A 20,172-nucleotide genomic window follows, 5' to 3' on the forward strand; every position below is an offset into this window, starting at 1 on the left:
TCAGCAAATCTTAAAATGCAGTCTGAATAAAACCCAGTGAGGTAATAGCCACCTCTGACTTCCTGCATGCTAGAAATTTGTCAAATAGTGGTAAGGAAAAGGGGGGAGAGGGTGCCCTGTTTATTAAACATGTACATTGGATATAGTTTGGTTGTTTGGCGCCCGTGACTCTCTTCCCATGTCTTCTTTACAGACAAAAGCTTTGTGAAGAAGGGGTGTCTGTTTGTGTCGGAAGTGCTGTAATGAATGGCACATTGAGACTACTACCAGCTTATAATAATGACTGGTATTCCCTGTTCTGCAAGACTGGGAGGGAAAGGGCATAACCAATGAATAGAAATGGATCCTTGGGTTTGGTTCTCAAGGTGACCTTGACTCCACGAATCTACAGAACAATTATAGTACAGAACAGTTGATTGCCTCTCTGTTCGTTTGGCAATAGATTATGGAATAAGACAAAAGGAGCCTTCAGTACCTAGCCTGATATGCTTTTTCTGTGAAGAAAAACACCACAAAAATATGGTGTAATGTAAGAAAATGCTCTTAGTTGTATTTCTATTGTTCTAAATTAAAAATAAAACCGTAGTATTTTATATTTAAAAAATCCACAGTCAGAACTATGTTTGCAACTGAGGTAATCCAGCAGTATTACGTTTATTTTGAGGACTCTGGATATGATTTTACACTTATGTTCATTTAATACTTGCTTAGCGACAGCATTATTTGCAATTTACACTGTTCTGAAGTATTACCGTAGTGTGGCTCTAGTAAAAGGTAGGGGAAGATTTTGTGAGGTTAAAAAGGCAGAGAAGACCTAGAGAGAGGATTTGTTCTTTGATCTGAGAGATAAGAGACCAGACTTGCACAGATGCTGAGCCCTTGGCTTCTGCTGGAGATCTGTACACTCAGCACCTCAGTCTATCAGACCTGGAATAACTCGGAAATCTGGATGGCAGCCAAACACAACTCATTTTTATTTGAAGAAGTCTGTGCTTTTTATTTTGTAATGATTTCCTCTCTATATATATTATTTTTCTAAAATCCAAAGCAGTTCTGTTAAGCGCAAACACTTCTCGTCGGGCTGAGGGTACTGGTTGTGGTGCTGAAAGAACTGTGGTGGGGAAAGAGTTTCTGCTGATGTCTCCTGACATCCACAGCTCATGTCAAAGAAAGGAACCCTGTGACTCAGATCCACGTTCACATGGCTAAGTACACTCTCTGGACAGGAGGATAAGCGTGGGTTCTGTTGTGAGAGATAGACAAATAAACTATTATGTAAAGGTGAAAGTCAGATCAAGATAATAATTAATATATTTATTTCTGCAAAAAATGGGATTCTCAGCTGCACTTTAGCTTTGGGACAAACTCTGCTCGTTCCTACAAAGAGACGAGTGGAAGACACTATTTTAATGAATTTCAGGTGAGCTTTAGATGGGTCAAATCCCAGCCTTCCTGCTTCAGTGCAAAATCAGCCACTCTCCAATAAAGCTTAAGACTTTTTTTTTTTGGCACATGACAAGAGCAGGAGGCTCACTGTGCTTTACACAACCACCCTACCGCCTTTCAAATCAAACTGTAAAATGAGCCCATGGCTTTGCAGGTGCTGGAGGCGAGGCGCAGGGCGAGTGGCAGGTCCCTCCCCCGCGGAACGAGGCCACCACTCCGGGCACCAGGGGCTGAACACCAGATCCACAGCCATCTTGGTGGCTCCTGCCAAGGCAACTGAGGGGGATAACTCAGGGCACACCGCTCCTGGCGCTACAAAGCCCTTATTTTTAGGGTGGAGGATTATGACACCTGTTATTGAATCCTCAACCAAGGTGTGAAGCCTGAACAGCAACAGGCCGTGTGCCTGCGTTGGCGCGCAACGGCACCACCACCTGCAGACAACCGTTGGCCCACGGGACGCGGGGGCGGATTTCCGCACGCATGGAAGCGTTTAACGAAGCCACCGAGGCCGCCGTCGCCCCTCGGCCGCGGGGAGCGGCCCCGGCGCGAGCCCCACCCCACGCCGCCCTGCCTCACCGAGGCCAAGCAAAATGGCGGCACGGCGGGGCTTTGGCCCCGCCCTCTCCCGCGTCTGGCCCAATGGAATGAATGGGCTATAAATATCGGCCAATGGGGCGGCGGGTCCCACTCTATATAAAAGAGGCGCGGCGGAGGCGCCGGGGCTCCACTCCAGCTAGGGCAGCAGCGGGGCGCGGAGCGGGCGCGGAGGTCCTTGCTTTGGCTGCGGAGCCCTCGGTAAGTCCCGGGGCAGCCGAGCCGTTCTGTAGCTTTAAAATAAGATTTAATTTTTTTTTTTTTTTTTTTTTTTTTTTTTCTCACTGTGTGGGGTAGAGCGGGTCCGGCTGAGGAGGGGGAGCGGGGCTGCGGGTGCGGCGGGCGTCAGCGCGGGGCAGGGGTGCCCGGCGTGCAGGCGGGGGACGCGGCGCAGGTGCTCAGTGGGCTTGTCCCCAGCTGGAGCGGGCCGCGCTCTAAAACCAGATTAACCCGGTATTTAGCAGGGTAGTTACATATGCTCGCCCCAGCCAGGTCCCCCGAGGGAGCCGTCTGTTGTATAATGGCTTGGATGCTGCCCACCCCTCCGCTCCCAAGCCGGGGAGCAGCCGGGGCTCCGCGGGCGCGGAGGACGCCGGGCGTTAGCGCTGCTCGGGCCGGCGCGTGGCGGGTCCGTTCCCCCCTCGCGGCGGGAGGAGGCGCAACCGCCCACCGAGGGCATCGCGGTGCCGCCCCGCTCACCTGCCGCCCGGCCCGGGGTCCTGGCGGGGCCGAGCCGCCCCCCGCCCCCTCAGCCCCGCGGCGGCCCGGCCGCTCCCCCCGCCCCAAAGCCGCCGGCGGGGTCTGCTCGGCGCTGCCACGGCCGCGCTGCGCGACCTTGGGCACGTCCCTTCACCCGGGCGGTGCCCCGGGGGAGCGGGGAGAGCCCCTGCCTTGGCGGCCGGGGTGTTCAGGGACGGGGCAAGGCTGGTGGAGGTGAAGAACTCTTTTTCTTTCCTCTTGCCTGGCTCTTGTGGAAGGCGGTGTAGCAGCAAAGGTGTGAAAGGCACGGGTGGACTGACAGCCAAGGTGACCTTGCCTGGGTGCCTGGCTTCCCCCCGAGCGGTTTGGAGGCCTGCCAAGCCCCCAGTGATAGGCTTCCCCTCTTTCTCCCCTAGTGACTGCGGTAGGGTCAGACATGCCCTTCTCAAACAGCCACAACCTCATGAAGATGAAGTTCTCTGCTGAGGATGAGTTCCCCGACCTGAGCGCTCACAACAATCACATGGCCAAGGTGCTGACCCTGGACCTGTACAAGAAGTTGAGGGATAAACAGACTTCCAGTGGATTTACGCTGGATGATGTCATCCAGACTGGGGTTGACAACCCAGGTAACGGCCGGGGACCGTTAGATCTGCATAATGATCTGTTCTCCCTCCTTACTGGAAGTGCTTTTTGACAATGGCACCCAAAGCTCTTGAGCTGCTGAGACAAATCTTGTAAAGCATTGAGAGACGGCTCTAAATGCCTGACTGTTAAAAGAGGCCTTGTTCTATCAAGCCATGTTCCTTGCTGTGATCTGACATATCAATTCCCAGACACTTCAATTATGTAACTGCTCTGCTAAATACTTTAAATCTGAAGAAAAAAACACCCAACCAAAACCAAACCGCAAATGCATTCTAATTATAACACAACTGGGGAAAAAAGAATGTTGGCTTACCTGGCTGTTCTGGTCTATTCCTATTCCAAACTGGTTATGTGATGTTCTGTAGCACTTCTATGAAAAAAGGGGGAGCAGATGTGTTTACATGTTAACATTACAGTATTTATTTTTACTCTAGCAATATCAAAATGGCCCAACTAAATAATCAGAGACTGCCTCCTGATGAGGAGTACCCGGACCTGAGCACCCACAACAACCACATGGCCAAAGTTCTAACCCTGGATTTATACAAGAAACTGAGAGACAGAGTCACGCCCAGTGGCTTCACCCTGGATGATGTCATTCAGACTGGGGTTGATAATCCTGGTAAAACGCATTGAGAATATTCTGTGTGAGCCAGCTGAAGTAACTGGTGCTTTTGAATATGGTGACTTAAAACTAATCTTGAGGAGGTGGTATTTATGAGCACACTACAGAAATGCAGCTCTGTCTGTAGCAGAAGGAACGAAAGCGAAGCATGCTTGCTTACAGCAAAGCATGATTGTGTAGACATGAAGTTCTGCCTGGTGGTCTAAATTAGCTAGTGAAATTGGGTGTGCTGTGCAAATTTGTCCTAAACCAAGCTTGACAAATGAGCGTGGTTTAATGGCAATAGCTATGGGTTTCCATAGCACTGCATTTTACTAACTGGATGAAGTGTAAAATGTAGGATCCCTCCAAATGTTTTTATGTAAGAATGCATTTCTAAGTGACTAGACTTACCACTAAAGAACTTGCCTGGTTAGTGCTGTGCTGGAGTACAGCCAGACATCACCCAAACTTAGCTTTTCTGACTTTATTACCACTCCAGGCCATCCCTTCATAATGACAGTAGGATGCGTAGCTGGTGATGAAGAATCCTATGATGTGTTTAAGGAACTCTTTGATCCAGTTATTGAAGATAGGCATGGTGGCTACAAACCAAGTGATGAGCACAAGACTGACCTGAATGCTGATAACCTGCAGGTATACATTTTTGATCAATTACTGATGCCTACTGATCTGGGGACTGGAAAAAGTTGTTAGCAGCTGCCTAAACTGATTGCTCAGGTTCTGTCCCCTCATTCTTACCCAGCACAGACCCACAGGCTGTGCCTAGTGCAGTCAGACTTAAGAGCTTGCTGCTGTAGGATGTCAGTGGCTGGGTAGAACCAGGCATGCTGGTGGGCAGCAGGAGCTGGTTTCATGTGCTGCTGCACCGTAGGTCATGCCAAACACATTCAACATATATTTCCATGAATAGTAGTCAAGCTAAACAATATTGTCCTAGAAGTCAAGGACTCTTATGAAACTTAGCACTTTCTACTATCTGATCTTGGATCTTAAATATCATCTGGTAGTTTCATACTGTAGAATAGACATTGCTATGGCTAGGAGTAAGGATTTCTGCCCGTTTTATGCATTTCAAGTGTTACTGTAGACTTTAGGAATTAGTAATGCCATGCTTCTTGGCTAGCCATAAGTAGTCTTGAAAATAAGAGACTTGGGATGACAGTAGTGAATAACTCTCGTTTGCAAGAGTAAACACCTACCTAAACAACAAGGTTTGCCTCGTGTTGATACCTCTAGATTGCGGATCTGGAGGGGTGACAGGAGCCCAGACTGTAGTCTGAAATGGACATAAAACTGGTGGTCTTGTGGTATCCCTAGCTTCTAGCATTAGTAGCCATAGCCTTAGCCTCAGCCTCAGCCTCAAAGTGAAGGTTGTGTTACACAGAATGACAGAATGGTAGGGGTTGGAAGGGACCTCTGGAGATGGTCTAGTCCAACCCCCTGCTAAAGCAGGTTCACCTAGAGCAGGTGGCACAAGGTCACATCCAGGTGTTTTTTTGCTATCTCCAGGGAAGGAGACTCCACAACATCCCTGGGAAGCCTGTTCTAATGCTCTGCCACCCTCAGAGTAAAGAAGTTTTTCCTCATGTTCAGTTGGAACTTCTATGCTCCAGTTTGTGCCTGTTGCCCCTTGCTTTGTTACACAGATACTTGAGCTAATGCTGAGGAAAATAGTCCTGAAGTAAGATGTTGGCTTACAGGCCAAGTATTCAATATCTCAACTATAAGGTGCATGCTTAAATGCACAGGAGCTACATGTATTTAGGGTAGATATCTTGGCAACAGGGTTTTACTCACTGGTTTCCTAATCCTGTAGGGAGGTGATGACCTGGATCCCAATTACGTGCTAAGTTCCCGTGTCAGAACTGGTAGAAGCATCCGTGGATTCTGTCTTCCCCCGCACTGTAGTCGAGGAGAGAGGCGGGCTGTCGAAAAGCTCTCTGTTGAAGGTAGGCTGAGAACTGGGTGCATTGGAGAAGCTACGGGTGTCCTTTGTGCAAGAGGTGTTCTTTGCAGTTTGAAAATGGAGGCAGTTGGCAAAAGCTGCCTCCCTCAAGACTTAGCCTGAACATGGAGTCTTCCCTGAAAAAGGCTCATTACATTACAGCTGCCTCAGCATTGCAGTTTGTAGCTGAGAGCAAGAGCTCATGGCAGAGGGAAGTTGGACTGTGTTAAGTTGACCTTTGCTCATCTTGAAAACTTCTTATGTGTGTGGGGGAAGGAGGTTGGTTCATCATGGCTCAAACCTGAAGTGTAACAGGTATGAGGCAACTTCAGGGCTTGAGTCATGGTTGCAGTATTTTGTGGCTGCTTTTTAATTGACATTCATTAATGTTCAGCTTGCTTAGAGGTGTACTCTTGCTCCAAATGTGCAGTTGACTAGACTAAGCCCTAGTTTTCAGTGGAACGCCTCAGCTGCAGGTTTTTTTCTGTTGCCTCCCCACTCCATTAAGTGAGAGGAAAGGATACACTCAAGGTGCAATTCTGGAGGCTGAGAGTGTAGTTGTTCCAAAACCTCTCAAGGGCAGGGTAACAGTCCTTGGCTAGAATAATACTGTTTGTTTTATTCATGACCTTGGTTGTCCTTGGAAGAAAGCACTCCACTTCTACAGTTAAGCATCAGTGGTGATTCTATACTGCATGTAAGGGAGCAAAGGCTACTTGTATAAGCCTGGAAGGTGCAGACAAATCGCCTGATACTGCCCTAAGTTCTGTAATGGCGCAAAGGCGTTGCCATTGTAGATGAAAGCAAGGGAGGAACAAAACTCGGCCTATCAGACATTGCCATACTTTGTGTGTGATCTCTGAAGTGCCGGGAATGTCTAACATCTTTGGTCTCATCCTAAAAGTGACACTTTCTTTTCAGCTCTGGGTAGTCTGGAAGGTGATCTCAAGGGGAAGTACTATGCTCTGAGGAACATGACTGATGCAGAGCAGCAGCAGCTGATTGATGACCACTTCTTGTTTGACAAGCCAGTTTCTCCTCTTTTGTTGGCATCTGGGATGGCACGAGATTGGCCGGATGCCAGGGGTATCTGGTGAGTATGCCTGGAAAGGAGGAGTCTTACAAAGTCCCTGCAAAAAATTTTGCAGTTTTGGTTGTGACTTGTACTGTTGGGCAAAATGGCAGCTTCTGAACTCGTATTATGGAATCTAATGAGAAACTTGTGTGGTATCCTCTGGGGAAGTTGCATCTAAACCAGCAGAATTTGGACAACTGTTACTATGCACCACATTGGGCTAGTAGGAACAAGCCAGCTTGGCCAGCCTGTAACCAGAGCCTACCCATCCAGCACAGGTTGGTGGAGCACCAGACAGTAATCGAAATAGCTTATGAAGCAGATAACTTCTAAAGGGGTAGATGTGCCACTACATTGAGCTCTTGTCCCAGGAGCTTACAGTAACTTGTGGTAACAACCATAGCATTGGCTTAGCTCAGACTGGATACTGGATGCATAGTTGCTCCTTTGTAATCTCATCACTTCTGCTTGCGGAAACTCACTGGTGCTGGACTGGTATGGCTTTACCTGTACTAGTGATAAGATTTCCCCCTGGCCCGCAGAGACTCAGTGACATGGGTTGACTGATGCAGAGATGTGGAATGGAAGGATTCTGCTTATCAGATGTAGGTCACCTACATAAAACTCTGCATCTCAGGAGCTTCTGTAGCATAATTAACTTGCTCCCTTGTAAGCCAAGGGCTAGGTTTTTATCAACTGGAATACTCCAATCTTATTACTGTAGCTGCTTCAGTACAACCCAGAGGAAGCATGCTTTGTTTCTGTAGGTCACCTTTAAGATTGCATCATCTACCTGCAGATTGCCAGTGCTAGATAGCGCTGTCATTTGAGTATGACTAATCTACAGGCTTGAAGTGTAAAGTCTCAGTGTTGTCTGCATAAATAACTTTCCTCAGGTACTGGTTAATTTTTGATCCTAATCAAGCTGAGAAATTATCAGTCTGATAAATATTGACAATAGTACTTGCTGCCAGCTGCAAGCTAGGACAAGAGGGGCCCGTTGGTGTTCAGAGGTTTTTATAGCATCTCTGAAGAGCCCTGATGTAAAATTAATAGTGAAAACTCAACTTCGTTCTTTGATAAGGTGCAAAGTACATTTTAACAGAATCTGACAAAATTCTGATAAAAGGCTTTGTAATACCTTGTCAACATGGTGTCATGAACATCACTCTACAGGGCTGCCTCAAAGTCTGTACTGATCACCCTTCTGCCAACTCTGTTGAACAGATGAAATCTCTTAAATTGAAAACTTGGATCACAAGTGAGCTAGAGGGATGGCTGGATTTTAGAGTTTGATACTGTAGGAGTGGCTAATGTCCTCTCATTCTGACCTGTTTAGATACAGGCCAGTTCAAACTACCTCTTGAAAAGAGCAGGGTAAAAACTACTAGCTTAACTCTGTTAGGTCCTACATGGACCAAAAGTAAGATTTATTTTGAGAGGCTCACTTAGTTGCTTCTTCAGAGAAATAAAAGCTACAGTGATGAGTAATTTGGTGCTATTACAATTATCTTGAAAGTGTCAGGTGGAACAGATGTTTGCCTTGTCTCCTAGGCACAATGATAACAAGACCTTCCTTGTTTGGATCAATGAGGAGGATCACCTTAGAGTTATTTCCATGCAGAAAGGTGGCAACATGAAGGAAGTATTTACCCGCTTCTGTACTGGGCTAACACAGGTAAATCAATATTGCCTGAGCTGTAGGTTCAAATGGTACATGTTTCTCTGGTTTGAGCTGAGAATGTGAAGTCTTTCAAGCCCCCTTGCATGATGGTGCTTCATAGCCTGGGTCTCTAGGAACAGCCTGATGAGGTCCAGAGCTGTCAGGGCACTGAAACACCTATATCGGCAAAGCGCTATGGCTATGAAATCTGGAATGTGTCCTCTGATGTGGCACCCTTATCCAAGTGTCTGAGCTGTACTTAAAGGACTCCTGCATGGTTCCATAAATCAAGCACTGAGACACCCTGGGTGGGAGGAGAAGTTGCCTGAATGTGGCTGGGTAAAGCTTAGCTTCTAGTCTTGATATGAACTTGAGCCTTATCAGCCCCTTCCCTAATCCTAACAGATGTGCCAGTGTGACATGCACTAAATCAAGCTTCCCTACAGATAGTAACTTCAGACTTTGTAGTGTAGCTTACACTTAGCCTGTCTCACTGCTAGGAGCAAGATTAATGCCTTAAAAGCCCCTTGTTGGTGGCCCTTTTTTCCAAATGGAGGGGGCTTGGTGACTGACTTAAATAGCTGTTCAAAACTGTTGTGGCTGTTGCTAAGAAACTGAAGCTGTAAATGAGCACTAATGGATGACCTGCATCCTTCAGGGCAGAGAACAATCTCTAAACATCCATTCTCTCTATTTATAGATAGAAACTCTCTTCAAGTCCAAAAACTATGAGTTCATGTGGAATCCACACTTGGGCTACATCCTGACCTGCCCATCCAACCTTGGAACAGGACTCCGTGCTGGTGTGCACATCAAGCTACCAAACCTTGGGAAACATGAGAAGTTCGCAGAAGTCCTCAAGAGGCTTCGGCTGCAGAAACGAGGCACAGGTGAGAGGTGATAGTGATGTCCTAGTCAGGCTGCTCTAAGACACCTGCATAAGCCTGGCTACAGCCAGAGCCATGTTTTGGTTCACACTGGCAGTGTCTGTCAGACCATCCAAAAGGTACCCTCGTAAAGCACATGGAGAGGACCAAGCCTTAGAATTGTATCTTGGAGGAACTGGGGATGCCAATGCTCTGCTTAGCCTGTACTGTATCTGGCTATCTAGGTATGGTCTTCTCTGTGGTATTCTGAGCACCAGATAAGGCGGACCTGGTGGCAGCTCTTCCTGTTGTAATCAGGGATGGGAATCCTGATTTAACTTCTGCCTAGGAAGTACCTACAGCAGGTACTTCTGACCACAGGTTAGGTTGCTCATGGGTTAAAAGAATCACAAGCTGGCCTAACAGCATGCTCAGTGGCTCATGTTGGTGGTCATGTGCAGCTTTATGTCCCTGCCTGTAAGAGGAGGCAGCAGTGACGGCTTGTAGAGAATTGTCTTGCTGTGTTCCCCCCTCAAGCTAGTGAGGGAAGAAAGGCAGAAGCACCTGCTCTAGCAGTGGTCAGTGTACTAACTGAATCTCTTGCTCCAGGTGGTGTGGACACAGCTGCTGTCGGAGGAGTGTTTGATGTCTCCAATGCTGATCGTCTTGGCTTCTCTGAGGTGGAGCTGGTGCAGATGGTGGTGGATGGTGTGAAGCTGCTCATTGAAATGGAAAAACGCCTTGAAAAAGGCCAGTCCATTGATGACCTCATACCAGCTCAGAAATAAAGCACTTTATTCTCATGCTTCCTAACTTATTGGATGAATAATAAAATGTCACTCCAATTCAAACCCCTGGGGTCAGAGCCCACTTAGTTACACTGTAGAGAAGTCTTCCATCCATCTGTGTTAGAGTTTATTTTTTTGATGGTTGAGATGTTGCTGAAAATGAAATAAACTATTGTTTTGGCCTGAGATGTCTTAGATGTGTTAACTGAATGTCTTTGAGATGCAAGTGATGAGTCTTTGGTTTTTGTAGTTAAGCTAGATGGGCTGGTTTTGTGTGCTAGCATCTTCCTGGCTGTGTTGCTGCAGTCTACTAGAGTTGAAGTGTGGTTAAAGTAGTGTCAAAAGTGAACTTTTAACTTGATTGTAGTTGCCGTAAACTTGAGAACTAGTGTTAAACATGAGTCACTGCAAACATGCCTTACCTCCAAGGCTTTGACTTGTACATCTGCTCATGGCAACTGTAAACTGTCATTATCCTGACTACAGCAAGCCAAGCTGACTCCTGCAAGGGAGAGGAGACAGATCTGGGTACAAAGGGCTGCTGTTTTCAGACAGGTCCTCCTGGGGCTGCAGGGCAATGCTCTGAGGTCAGGCTTCAGCCCATAATAATACTGATGCTAAGCTAGTTCGTGGGGAGAAGATCACATCTTTAATCTAGAGACGTGCAGAGAGTTGGTGTAAACAACTAATTGCTTTCTTGGGGGTAAGGAATGAGGTGAAACATAGATTAAACCCATGCTTCTCTATATGGTTTTAGCTTAACCTGGGAAGAGTTTGGGCTGTAAGCTGCCAGTTACAGGAAAAATATCAGATAACTGTAGCTTTCTTCAGTTGACTTGTTGGCCCATGCACTTGTCTCAGGAACCTAAAACCAAGCAGTATAGTCAATTAAAACATGATAAATAGTTGGATTTTTTCCCAAACTGGGTCTGGCTTGCAAGCTCAGGCTGTTTTCTGGGTGTGAGCTTACAGTGTTGTATCAAGTAGATCTCCAGAATGGCTGTAGTCAGTGTGCTTGCTGTGTGGAAGCATCACATTAGTAATGTACATGAGCAACATTTTGCAGAAGTACTGATAGCTAGGATCGTTGGACCCTTAGTAACAACAGCTTTTGCAGCTCATGCAACCTGGGAAGCAGATAGTACCTGCTCAATGCTCTACTCACTGCTAAAACCTGGCTTTTATAGAGCGAACGTGATGAAAGGTTGATACATAGCTTCACAGCGTGAAGCTTTATATAGGTTTATGTAGATAACTGAAGATTTCTTTTGTAGAGGCTGTGATATTTCGAAGGCTGTGATTGCAGGCTGTCACTCAGCTGAAGTGATGACTCCAGTTGGGGTAAGCGAATTAAATTTTTCTGAGGGAAAGGCTGAGTGAACATTTCAGATGAGACTTTTTTTTTTTAAGGTAGCTTTCTATGTGATTCAAATTTAACTGAGTGGGGGAGAGGAGATCACATGTAAGAGCTTTGTTCTGTGCTGGGTGATGTTACTGTATTTGAGTTAATCAGCACAGGGTTTTTTCTGTATGAGGCTTGTGAGAGCAAGGAAGGGAAAATGGTACAAGAGACAACTGGCTGGTTCTGTATATTCTTTAGATCCCCCTTGCTGTGCTTTGTGTCACTGTTCACAGACGCTTGGCAAATAGCTGGTGCTGCATCTTGTAATCAGAGTGTTCATTTAGTGGTGCCTCTCCTCAACACAGCATCGTTACTGTGCTCACAGCAATTAGCTAATGGAGGTGCCTGAAAACATGTCTATTTTTTTCCTAGCTATATCAGCTGGACTAATAAAACCATCTCTCTCCCTATGCATCTTGTTTCTCCTATGTCCTTAGCCCATCAGAGCTGCTACATCTCTCTGTCTTGTTTTGGCCCCTGGGTCCCCACAGTCTGAGGCAGGACCTGTAGCTGGCTAAAAAAATTATGGTCAAAGCAGCAAGCTAGACTTTAATGCTTGCATCCAACTCAATACTTCTTTTTAATTGCTTTTCTTTCCCACCCACCACCTTTGCTGTGTTCCCTCCTGTTGTTGCCACGAGGAATAACACGACTGTGCTTTTGTTCCAGCTTGTACAAAGCAATTGAAAATATTCCAGAGAACCAATGTGTCATGGCAAAAGGCTGGACACAGCGACCTACCCCAGCTGGGACTTGCTAAAAACCTGTGACCAAGAGAGAAATGAAACCTCCCACCCCCTCAACCTTAAAAGCTTCGGTTTGATTCTCAGCATTACTCACTGTCGCGCCCTGGGTGCCTGTCGTGGGTCACTCAGATACTGCGGCCCTACGTAGCAGGTCACGCGGAGAGGCTGCTCGCTTGTGCCTCGGGCACCTGAAATTGCGCTGGGCAATGGCAAGCTGCTGTGGGTCAGGGGTGCCTCGGCCTTAAAGCGAGGGGAGGAGAGGGAGGTGATCAGTCGCTACTGTGCTTTATACAGGGGAGCTGCAGTTAGCCTTGCTGGCCGAGCCACCCGTGTCACGTAGCTTTTGGGAAGGACGCGGGAGCTGGTGTGGCCGGCGGAGCCCTCTGGGTGGGTGAGCTCATGCTCTGCATCGCACCCAGCGCTGATGGCGGCGTTCCTCACCGAGCCTGGAGCTGTGCACGGGCTCCTTCGTTGGCCCAAAAAGTGCTGACGGTGCGTGGGTGCGGGCAGGGGAGGAGAGGGGCCGGGGAGCCCTTTGGGCCATGCAGGCGCGTGTTGCCCCTCTGGGCTTTCCCGTGAAGTTTTAGCCGAACTTTTCTGGCTTACAGGTTCGGGAGCAGCGATCTTCGCTGCCAGGGAGAGCAGCTGAGCTCTGCCGGCTGCCCCGCGGGCCTTGGGGTGGTGTCCTCTTGCGCTGCCTTCACACAGGCCGGCATGTTGTCCCTCAGCTGCCAGCTCACCATTTGAAACACGCACCGTTTTTATAACATTTTCAACGGGATTTTCTTTTTGTCATTGTCTTTTTCTTCTGACTTTTTCTCCTTTCCTCAGGGGAGCGGCTGCCTAGCCCTGGCCTGCGTGCGATGCCCATGCAAGGCAATGCCTGCGCTGTCGTCAGCCATCCCAGTCCCCTTCCTTCTCAGCATGTGTAGCACAGGCAGCACATTGGGTCCTTATTCAAGAAATCAAGCTACTTGGGAAACCATTTACCTCTCAGATTACGCTTACTGGCAGTAGACTGCCCATAAATGCTCCTTATTCCGCATTCATGCTATCTATGAATCTTATTCATGGTCTTTCATGTGCTTGTGGACTAAGCCACATGGAGAATGGTGGTAAGCTCAGCATCACGTCATCAACCCTGGGCACCCTGCCGTGCCGTGGGAAGCTCCCAGCCTAAGCAAATTGGTCAAGCTCCCCACACACTCCCTTGTGTCCTCAGCCAAGTGAGGGGACAGGATGGCTGCTTCACGAGGAGGTCCAGGTGCTCCAGGGAGTCCCCTGCTTCCTGGGAGGTGGCCAAACTGTGTGACTCCTCTCTCATGAAAACAGAGTATGGAGCAAGGTGGTTTTATCTGCTGGACGCCCAGCGAAAGTTCTGCCCTCCACCGGGGATCCTCGCTCAGCTCAGCTCGGCTCAGCTCAGCCCAGCCCCAACCACAGCCAAGGCCAGGGCAATGCTTTCCTCTGGCTTTCCATTTTGCCCAGCGTAATTAATCCATCACTAGGCCAAGAAGAAAAAGGAAGGTGCTATTGCCTAATGTCTCCAGCACCTGTCTGGGAGGGAGGAGGTTTAGGCTCCAGCCTGTCCTCAGATGAGCGTTACCATATTTTTACGCAACGTGGAATAGTTTAAGCAGGAATGTTTGAGTGATTTTTTTTTTTTCCTCCACCCACCCACCCACACACGAAAAATGTGGTAGCGTGGTGGGCAGGGCACTCTTCTGGGAATGGAGACGACATCACAGCCTTTTCATCTCCTGTTTGCTTTTCTTTTTCCCCTGGGGAAGTGGCAGGCCAGCAGGCTCCTTTGGCTTCTCTGCGTTCCTCTGGCTAGTCTGCCTTCCGACCTCTTCTAAAAAATTATAGTTACAAAGCTGGAAATAGCCTGGGTGACTGTTTGCTCCAGCTCTCCACCACTGGGACAGGGCACTTCAGCATCCTGGGGCTTTGTTGGGTTTATTTGTTCCCAGTGAACAGGGAGCCAAGCCCAGTGCTGGAGGAGGACACTGCCTAGCCTGAGGTGTTGAGGTGAGAGGCTCATCAGAACCAGGTCTCTTGCATCACTTGTCCCTCTTCCCCCGTTTTTTGACATGTTGAGGTTTATTTTCTTATACAGAAATTACGCAAGCTCCTGCCCAGCTCCATCTCAAGGCCCAGGCCACTTGCCCTGGGTTCCCGGGCCCACGGTACCTCTGCATCACTGGCTGCAAGCCACTGGCCACCGCATGGGAAAACCCAATGGTGAGGGCTGCCCTTGGGCTGCAGAGGTATTTGTCTCCACTGGGTTTCCCCTGCCTTTTCAAAGACCATATTTTTTTGTCCAAACGCTGCATAGAGCCAGGTTGAGCACACCAGGTGAGAAGCCGTATCTACTACACCCACAGTGTGGGTCTAGTAATTAAATTAGCAGCGTGGGCTGAGACTGGGATTGACAATTAACGGGGAAAATCTGCATTACCAGACAGCATAAAAATAAACAGAGATGCATCCAAACCTACCAAAGATTCCTCCTCCAGCCAGTGAGTAAGACTATGTATGTATATTTTTATATATGTATATTTTTATTTATACATATATATGTGTGTTTTAATATATGTGTGTGTGTATATATATAAGAATATAAACTTTCAAAGGGCAGAATGTCTTATGCTCAACACCTGGCAAAATGGATAGCAAGGGTACCAGAAAAATGTGAACACTGAGGTTTGTAATGAATGTCAAAAGCTTGAGCTAAAACCACAGAATGGGCAACCCTGAGCTTGCTATGATACAATTTCAGAATAAAACCAGAATCGAAGATTAATGTGACAGATGCACATGCAAGCCTCAGATCTTTGTAAAAACCTCGGCTTCTCTCTGTGTTTAGTGCAGGTGGGTGCGAGGTTCAGCAGACAGCTGCAATCCAATTGCTCTTTCCACATCCACTATGATGACCAGAGAGTAAAACTGAGAATAACCTGTGCTGAGGAGACCTTGGAGGTTTCAGCTTATGTTTTTGCCGTGATTTATTGTGATGGTGTTTGACGGTAGCACTTGTGCACAGCAAAGCTTTCCTGAATTACTCGGGAACGAGCAAGACTGGAAAATAAGTGAATTAACTCAGCTGAAACCCCATGTTCTTTAGCCTCGTCCAACAGAGCAGTTAGCACATACACCGAGGACAGTTTTGTTGAGGTGTAAGTAGTGGCTGTTTGCAGTTCAAACACTGCTGTGTGTTCAAAGCACAGTGAAACTGAAGGGAAAACCAACAGCAGGTTCAGTGCATGCACCAGCCCTGCCCGTGGGAGCTGATGGAGGTCGTGTACCAGCTTTGGCACAGAGGGGGTTTCTCCTGCTTCACTGGCCCACCTGGCCAGGGACAAGCTGGAGGCAACCACAGCAGTGAGAGGCAAACAAGGTGGTTTTAGGGCACTGGGTGGTGAAGTCATCTTAGGCAGGGAAACTGGTGTTTCAGTAAGCATGAGCCAGGCTGCGTCCGCCTGCAGGAACTGGCCGGTCTCCCTCGACGGCTGTGGTGAAATCCCCTGAATCATCGCTAATCACTGCTCAGGATGACGATGTTCCCGGGCTGCCGGGCAGAGTGTGGCTGCGATTACCGGGCAGCCGGCAGAACCGTCCCGCGCTGACAGTGCCAATACGGAGGGACACACCGGAGTGAGTGGCTGAACATGTCCAGATGGGCACGAGAGGAGAAGTCTCCAGTGGGGACGAACACCAGGAGAGCCATGGGACCATGCTGCTCCACGAGTGACCTGTCTTCACCAAAGGGCATCGGGATACCATCATATCGGATCGCTGCTGTTAACAGCCTCCAAGTTAGGACTTGTCTGGGAAGAGATGGCTCCAGGGATACTCGTGGGAATGTGCATGAGAAGAGGATTGCGATGGACAGGAGCACTCATGGCCCCAGTGTCAGCTCCTCACCATGGGAGAGTGATGGCTGGCTTTTTTTTTTATAAGCCATTGTTTTAAGGCAAAACATCATTGGGCGTTTTGAGCATTCCCCTGGGGCTGGAATAAGTGCCTTACTTTCTTCCCTCTGACTCTGGGACGTCCCCCCTGCCACCCTGCTGGGGTAAGGGGACATGCTGCCACCAGCACCGCTTCCTCTTCACCGTCTGGTGGGTGGCACGAGGTGTTCTCTTCTCCCACAGAGGGGTGGCTAGTGGAGTCCCAGCAGTGCCCCAACACTTGCATCTACCTGGAGGGTGGAAAGGGCCATGAGGAATCAACAGCTCAGCTATTTCCCACTGCTGAAAGCCTCAGGAGAGGCTTGAGGATTTCTTACAACTATCCTGGAGGCTGGAGGAGAACAGAGGAAGGAATGCAAAGCCAGGCATGCGTGGACATGTGTGCAACCTCTGCAGTGTACCCAGCCGCCCCCAGCACTCAGCCTGAGTGCCCCCCGGGTGCCCTGGGCACCTCCCCATTCTGCCCATGGCTCTCCGCAGACTGATCCCCAGCCCCGCCGGCTCTCAGCATCCCAGAAGGTCCATCCTTCCCCTCCACACAACTTCTGTGAAGCCCCATCCCAGCAGCAAGAGGTAAGTTCTGGGGGACGCTGCACCTCCCCACCTCAATGATGTCCCAAAGGGCTGCGTCTTGACCAGCATCCTTGGCCACCAGTGACCACACAGACCATTTCTCACTACAAGGCATCTCCTGTTTGCATTAACACGGAAGAGAGTCAGGTTGAGAGGCAGTAGGGGGTTGCACCAGCCAGCTCTCTGCAGGGCTGTGTGAGAAGCACACTAATGCAGCCACTGCTGCGTATCACGTCTGAGCATCACTCAGCCTTGTGCAACAGCTGAACTGCCCACCAGTTAGCTCACCAAAGTGCTCACTTTGACTTGCTTATGCTGTGGGGTGCCATGAAGTGGGGCAGGGCTGAGGGCTCATCTAGGCAAAAGGCTGAGCTAATCTCACAGCCAGCAAGTGAGGGATGTGACCAACCCAGAGGCAAAAGCTACATGTTTTCTGTTACTTGGTGGTTTAGTCTTTTTTTGGGGCTTTTTTTTTTTTTTTTTTTTTTAATTTTGTGGTTTTTATTTGCAATGAACCCTGTGGTTTGCAAAGAGACTTGTCAGCAGGATGGAGACCTTGCAGCTTAGTGCTGAGGGAGCTGCCTGCTTTGGATTGCAGGCAACAGTCTGTGTCACTGCTGAGCCAGAACAAGGTGATGAACATCATCACCAGGGAATGGAGAAGGTCCATCTCTGCCAGGCCTGCCACTTGCTGCTGCTGTGGGGCAGCACCCCAGCATGGGGGGCTGGTTTCCGAGTATGTCAGAGGGGAAGGGTCCCTGCAGCAGCACAGGGCTCTGCCTTGGTTCATGTGCCTCAATTCCTGGCAATAACCTAATTTTGGACGAAACCAAGCCCCAGCTCCAGCAAGGAATTGTCAGTCTGGACCCAGCTGCTGCCCCTGGAGCATCTGGCCTCTTCTCCCACTGGTGGCCACAGATGCTTGGCAGCATATCATGCTTGTGGTCACCCATGTCCCCACACAGGCGAGGGGACTGCCTGTTTTGAGGTGCAGCCCTGGGCTCACCTGAGTCCAAGCATCACTGCCTGATGCCACGACCTGTTGTCAGTAAAGTGCTGCGTCCCTCTCCTCTCTTGGGGGAAACAGGACATCTCCAGGGGCCCAGGACCCTTCCCTACAGCCCCCTCCTACTCCCCTCAAAATGCCTTTGAATTGATTCAGGTGGTCCTGTGCTTGGGCATGACACCCCTGAACACCTGGCTGGGAAGACCCTTGCACATAGTACAAAACAGTTTTAAAAGCAGACAAAAGTTGTATTTTGTTTTTCCTCACGAGGAATAAAAGATCAGCCCTTGAGCAGTGTTTATCAGAAAGGACACCAAGTGGTGAGTCAGCTGGAGTCCATGAAGAGGCATTAGACAGCAGATGGCCAGTGTATCTTTCCCAAACACTTTTATAAAAATCAGTGTCAAAGCCAGCAATGACATGTCTTTGCATTTAGCCTATGTGCCCTTTCAGCCATTACTGTCCTGGGGCACCTGTACAACACCCTCTCTCATGATCATTTCCATTTTGAAAGTCCATTGACATGTTGAGATTTTTTCATGCAACTTAGTTCAAGAGAGAAGCCTCCACCAAGAACAACTCTGGAGAGCCACCATCTTGTATAGGGTTTGTTTAAATGCCCAGCTGATGTGCCTTTCAGCTCAGTTTATTCACCTTCAGTTGAAGCCAGCCCTGAGCAGGAACCACCAAAAATCACGTTATTAGATTACCTAAAAGGGATTTGGAACAAACGCATCAAGAAGATATAGAGAAATGGTGAAATACATTTATAGACCCAAGAGCTATTCGAGGCTCAATGGGCATGGGAACAGTTATTAAAAAGACTAATAAAACTAGGAAGTAAGGTAAAACAATTTTTAAGATACTAAGAAATATCTTACAGTGGGTACCAGTGCGGGGGGGTAAACACTCTGTTGTTTGCCAGCACCCTTAGTCCCATGACACTTTCATACACAAACATCCACCATTAAGCCTTTATTAATCCTCCCTTCTGATTTTTGCGCAGGTCATTTAGCATTACTTGGTACGGAGCTTAGGGGAAAACCTAATAAGCCAACCACTAATCTTTGAACTTGGCACATAATCCTCCATTTGCTACTTCTCAACGTGTTCTTTCTTGTCCTTCCACCCCACTGAGAAAAACCCTGGAGTGCCGGCAGAGGTAATGGTGGATGGCAGCAGCAAGCTGGCCGCAGCGGCGAGCCTCGGCTCACGCCGGCACCCAGGACATGGTGGCCGTGGCCAAGTGGCTGCAGTTTCTAAACAAGTGGTTGCAGGAGATATTTTGGGACCTGGAAATGAGCCTCTCAGAAAAGGTAACCTGTGGTGAAGGGACTATTATCAAGGCACGCTGAGACTGTGGGATCTTTGGAAAATAAGACAAGAAAATTAAATTCATATATACTTATTTTAAGCAACAGCACTTAACTCTGCATGAGCATGCAGCTGAAGCATATTTGCAAGTGGCTGAAAGCTTGTCAGTATTTTCTTTCCTTTCCAAGGTAGAAAAGACCCCTGCCATCCCCCCAGGGGGGAACACATGATGCTAACCCAGGAGAAGGACACTTCCAGGGCTGGGCTTTGGGGGCAACAACAACATTGAAACCTCAAACTCTGGCTTGGAAAAGAAAACAAGATCGCTCCTTCAGCTTACGCCGGGCTTAGTGCTAACAGTACTTTGTGTTTGTATGATGTTGCATTTAGCATTTAGTATTGTTAGCCCCATTTCACAGCGCGGAGGAAGCAGCTTTGCTGAGGCTGGGGACAGGGTGGGCAAAGCAGCTCTTAGACGTGTTCCTCTGCCTTCCTGCTCACCTGCTTCAGAAGGGAGGGTTAACCTGGTCACTCCTTTTCTCTGGATAGAATATAGAAAAAAAAAATATCCTGGTTTGAGATGCAGAATCCTTCCGTAGCTGAGTGTCTCATGTACAAACTCACTCACAGCCCTGGTCAAGGATTTCAACAAAGTATTTTTGTCCCAACTAGCTGGATTTTATTTATGCCCCTTTTAGTCTGTTCCTTCCTCAAGATTAAAAAAGAAAAACCAACAAAATTAAAAATAAAATACAAAAGTCTCAAGAGAGCTCAACCTTTCCTCTTGCCACTGCCTCTCCTG

At 48.4% G+C, this 20,172-nt stretch overlaps 1 protein-coding gene across 1 annotated transcript; it reads left to right on the plus strand.

Moving 5' to 3' along the window:
* Positions 1-2,216: 2,216 nt before the first annotated feature.
* CKB (creatine kinase B) lies at positions 2,217-10,371 on the plus strand. The gene is made up of 8 exons (XM_086461984.1): positions 2,217-2,244; positions 3,159-3,371; positions 4,497-4,651; positions 5,835-5,967; positions 6,885-7,056; positions 8,593-8,716; positions 9,402-9,591; positions 10,177-10,371. Exons 2-8 carry the CDS (start codon positions 3,179-3,181, stop codon positions 10,353-10,355), a joined length of 1,146 nt encoding a protein of 381 aa, XP_086318110.1. The 5' UTR covers positions 2,217-2,244; positions 3,159-3,178; the 3' UTR covers positions 10,356-10,371.
* Positions 10,372-20,172: the final 9,801 nt, after the last annotated feature.

The sequence above is a fragment of the Leptosomus discolor genome, chromosome 3, assembly GCF_034619465.1.
Source record: "Leptosomus discolor isolate bLepDis1 chromosome 3, bLepDis1.hap2, whole genome shotgun sequence".
NCBI lineage: Eukaryota > Metazoa > Chordata > Aves > Leptosomiformes > Leptosomidae > Leptosomus > Leptosomus discolor.

Coding starts and splice junctions, on each gene's coding strand:
- CKB (XM_086461984.1), top strand. CDS start 3,179: ATGCCCTTCTCAAACAGCCACAACCTCATGAAGATGAAGTTCTCTGCT. Junction 3,372..4,496: donor GACTGGGGTTGACAACCCAG/GTAACGGCCGGG, acceptor TTACCACTCCAG/GCCATCCCTTCATAATGACA. Junction 9,592..10,176: donor GCTGCAGAAACGAGGCACAG/GTGAGAGGTGAT, acceptor CTCTTGCTCCAG/GTGGTGTGGACACAGCTGCT.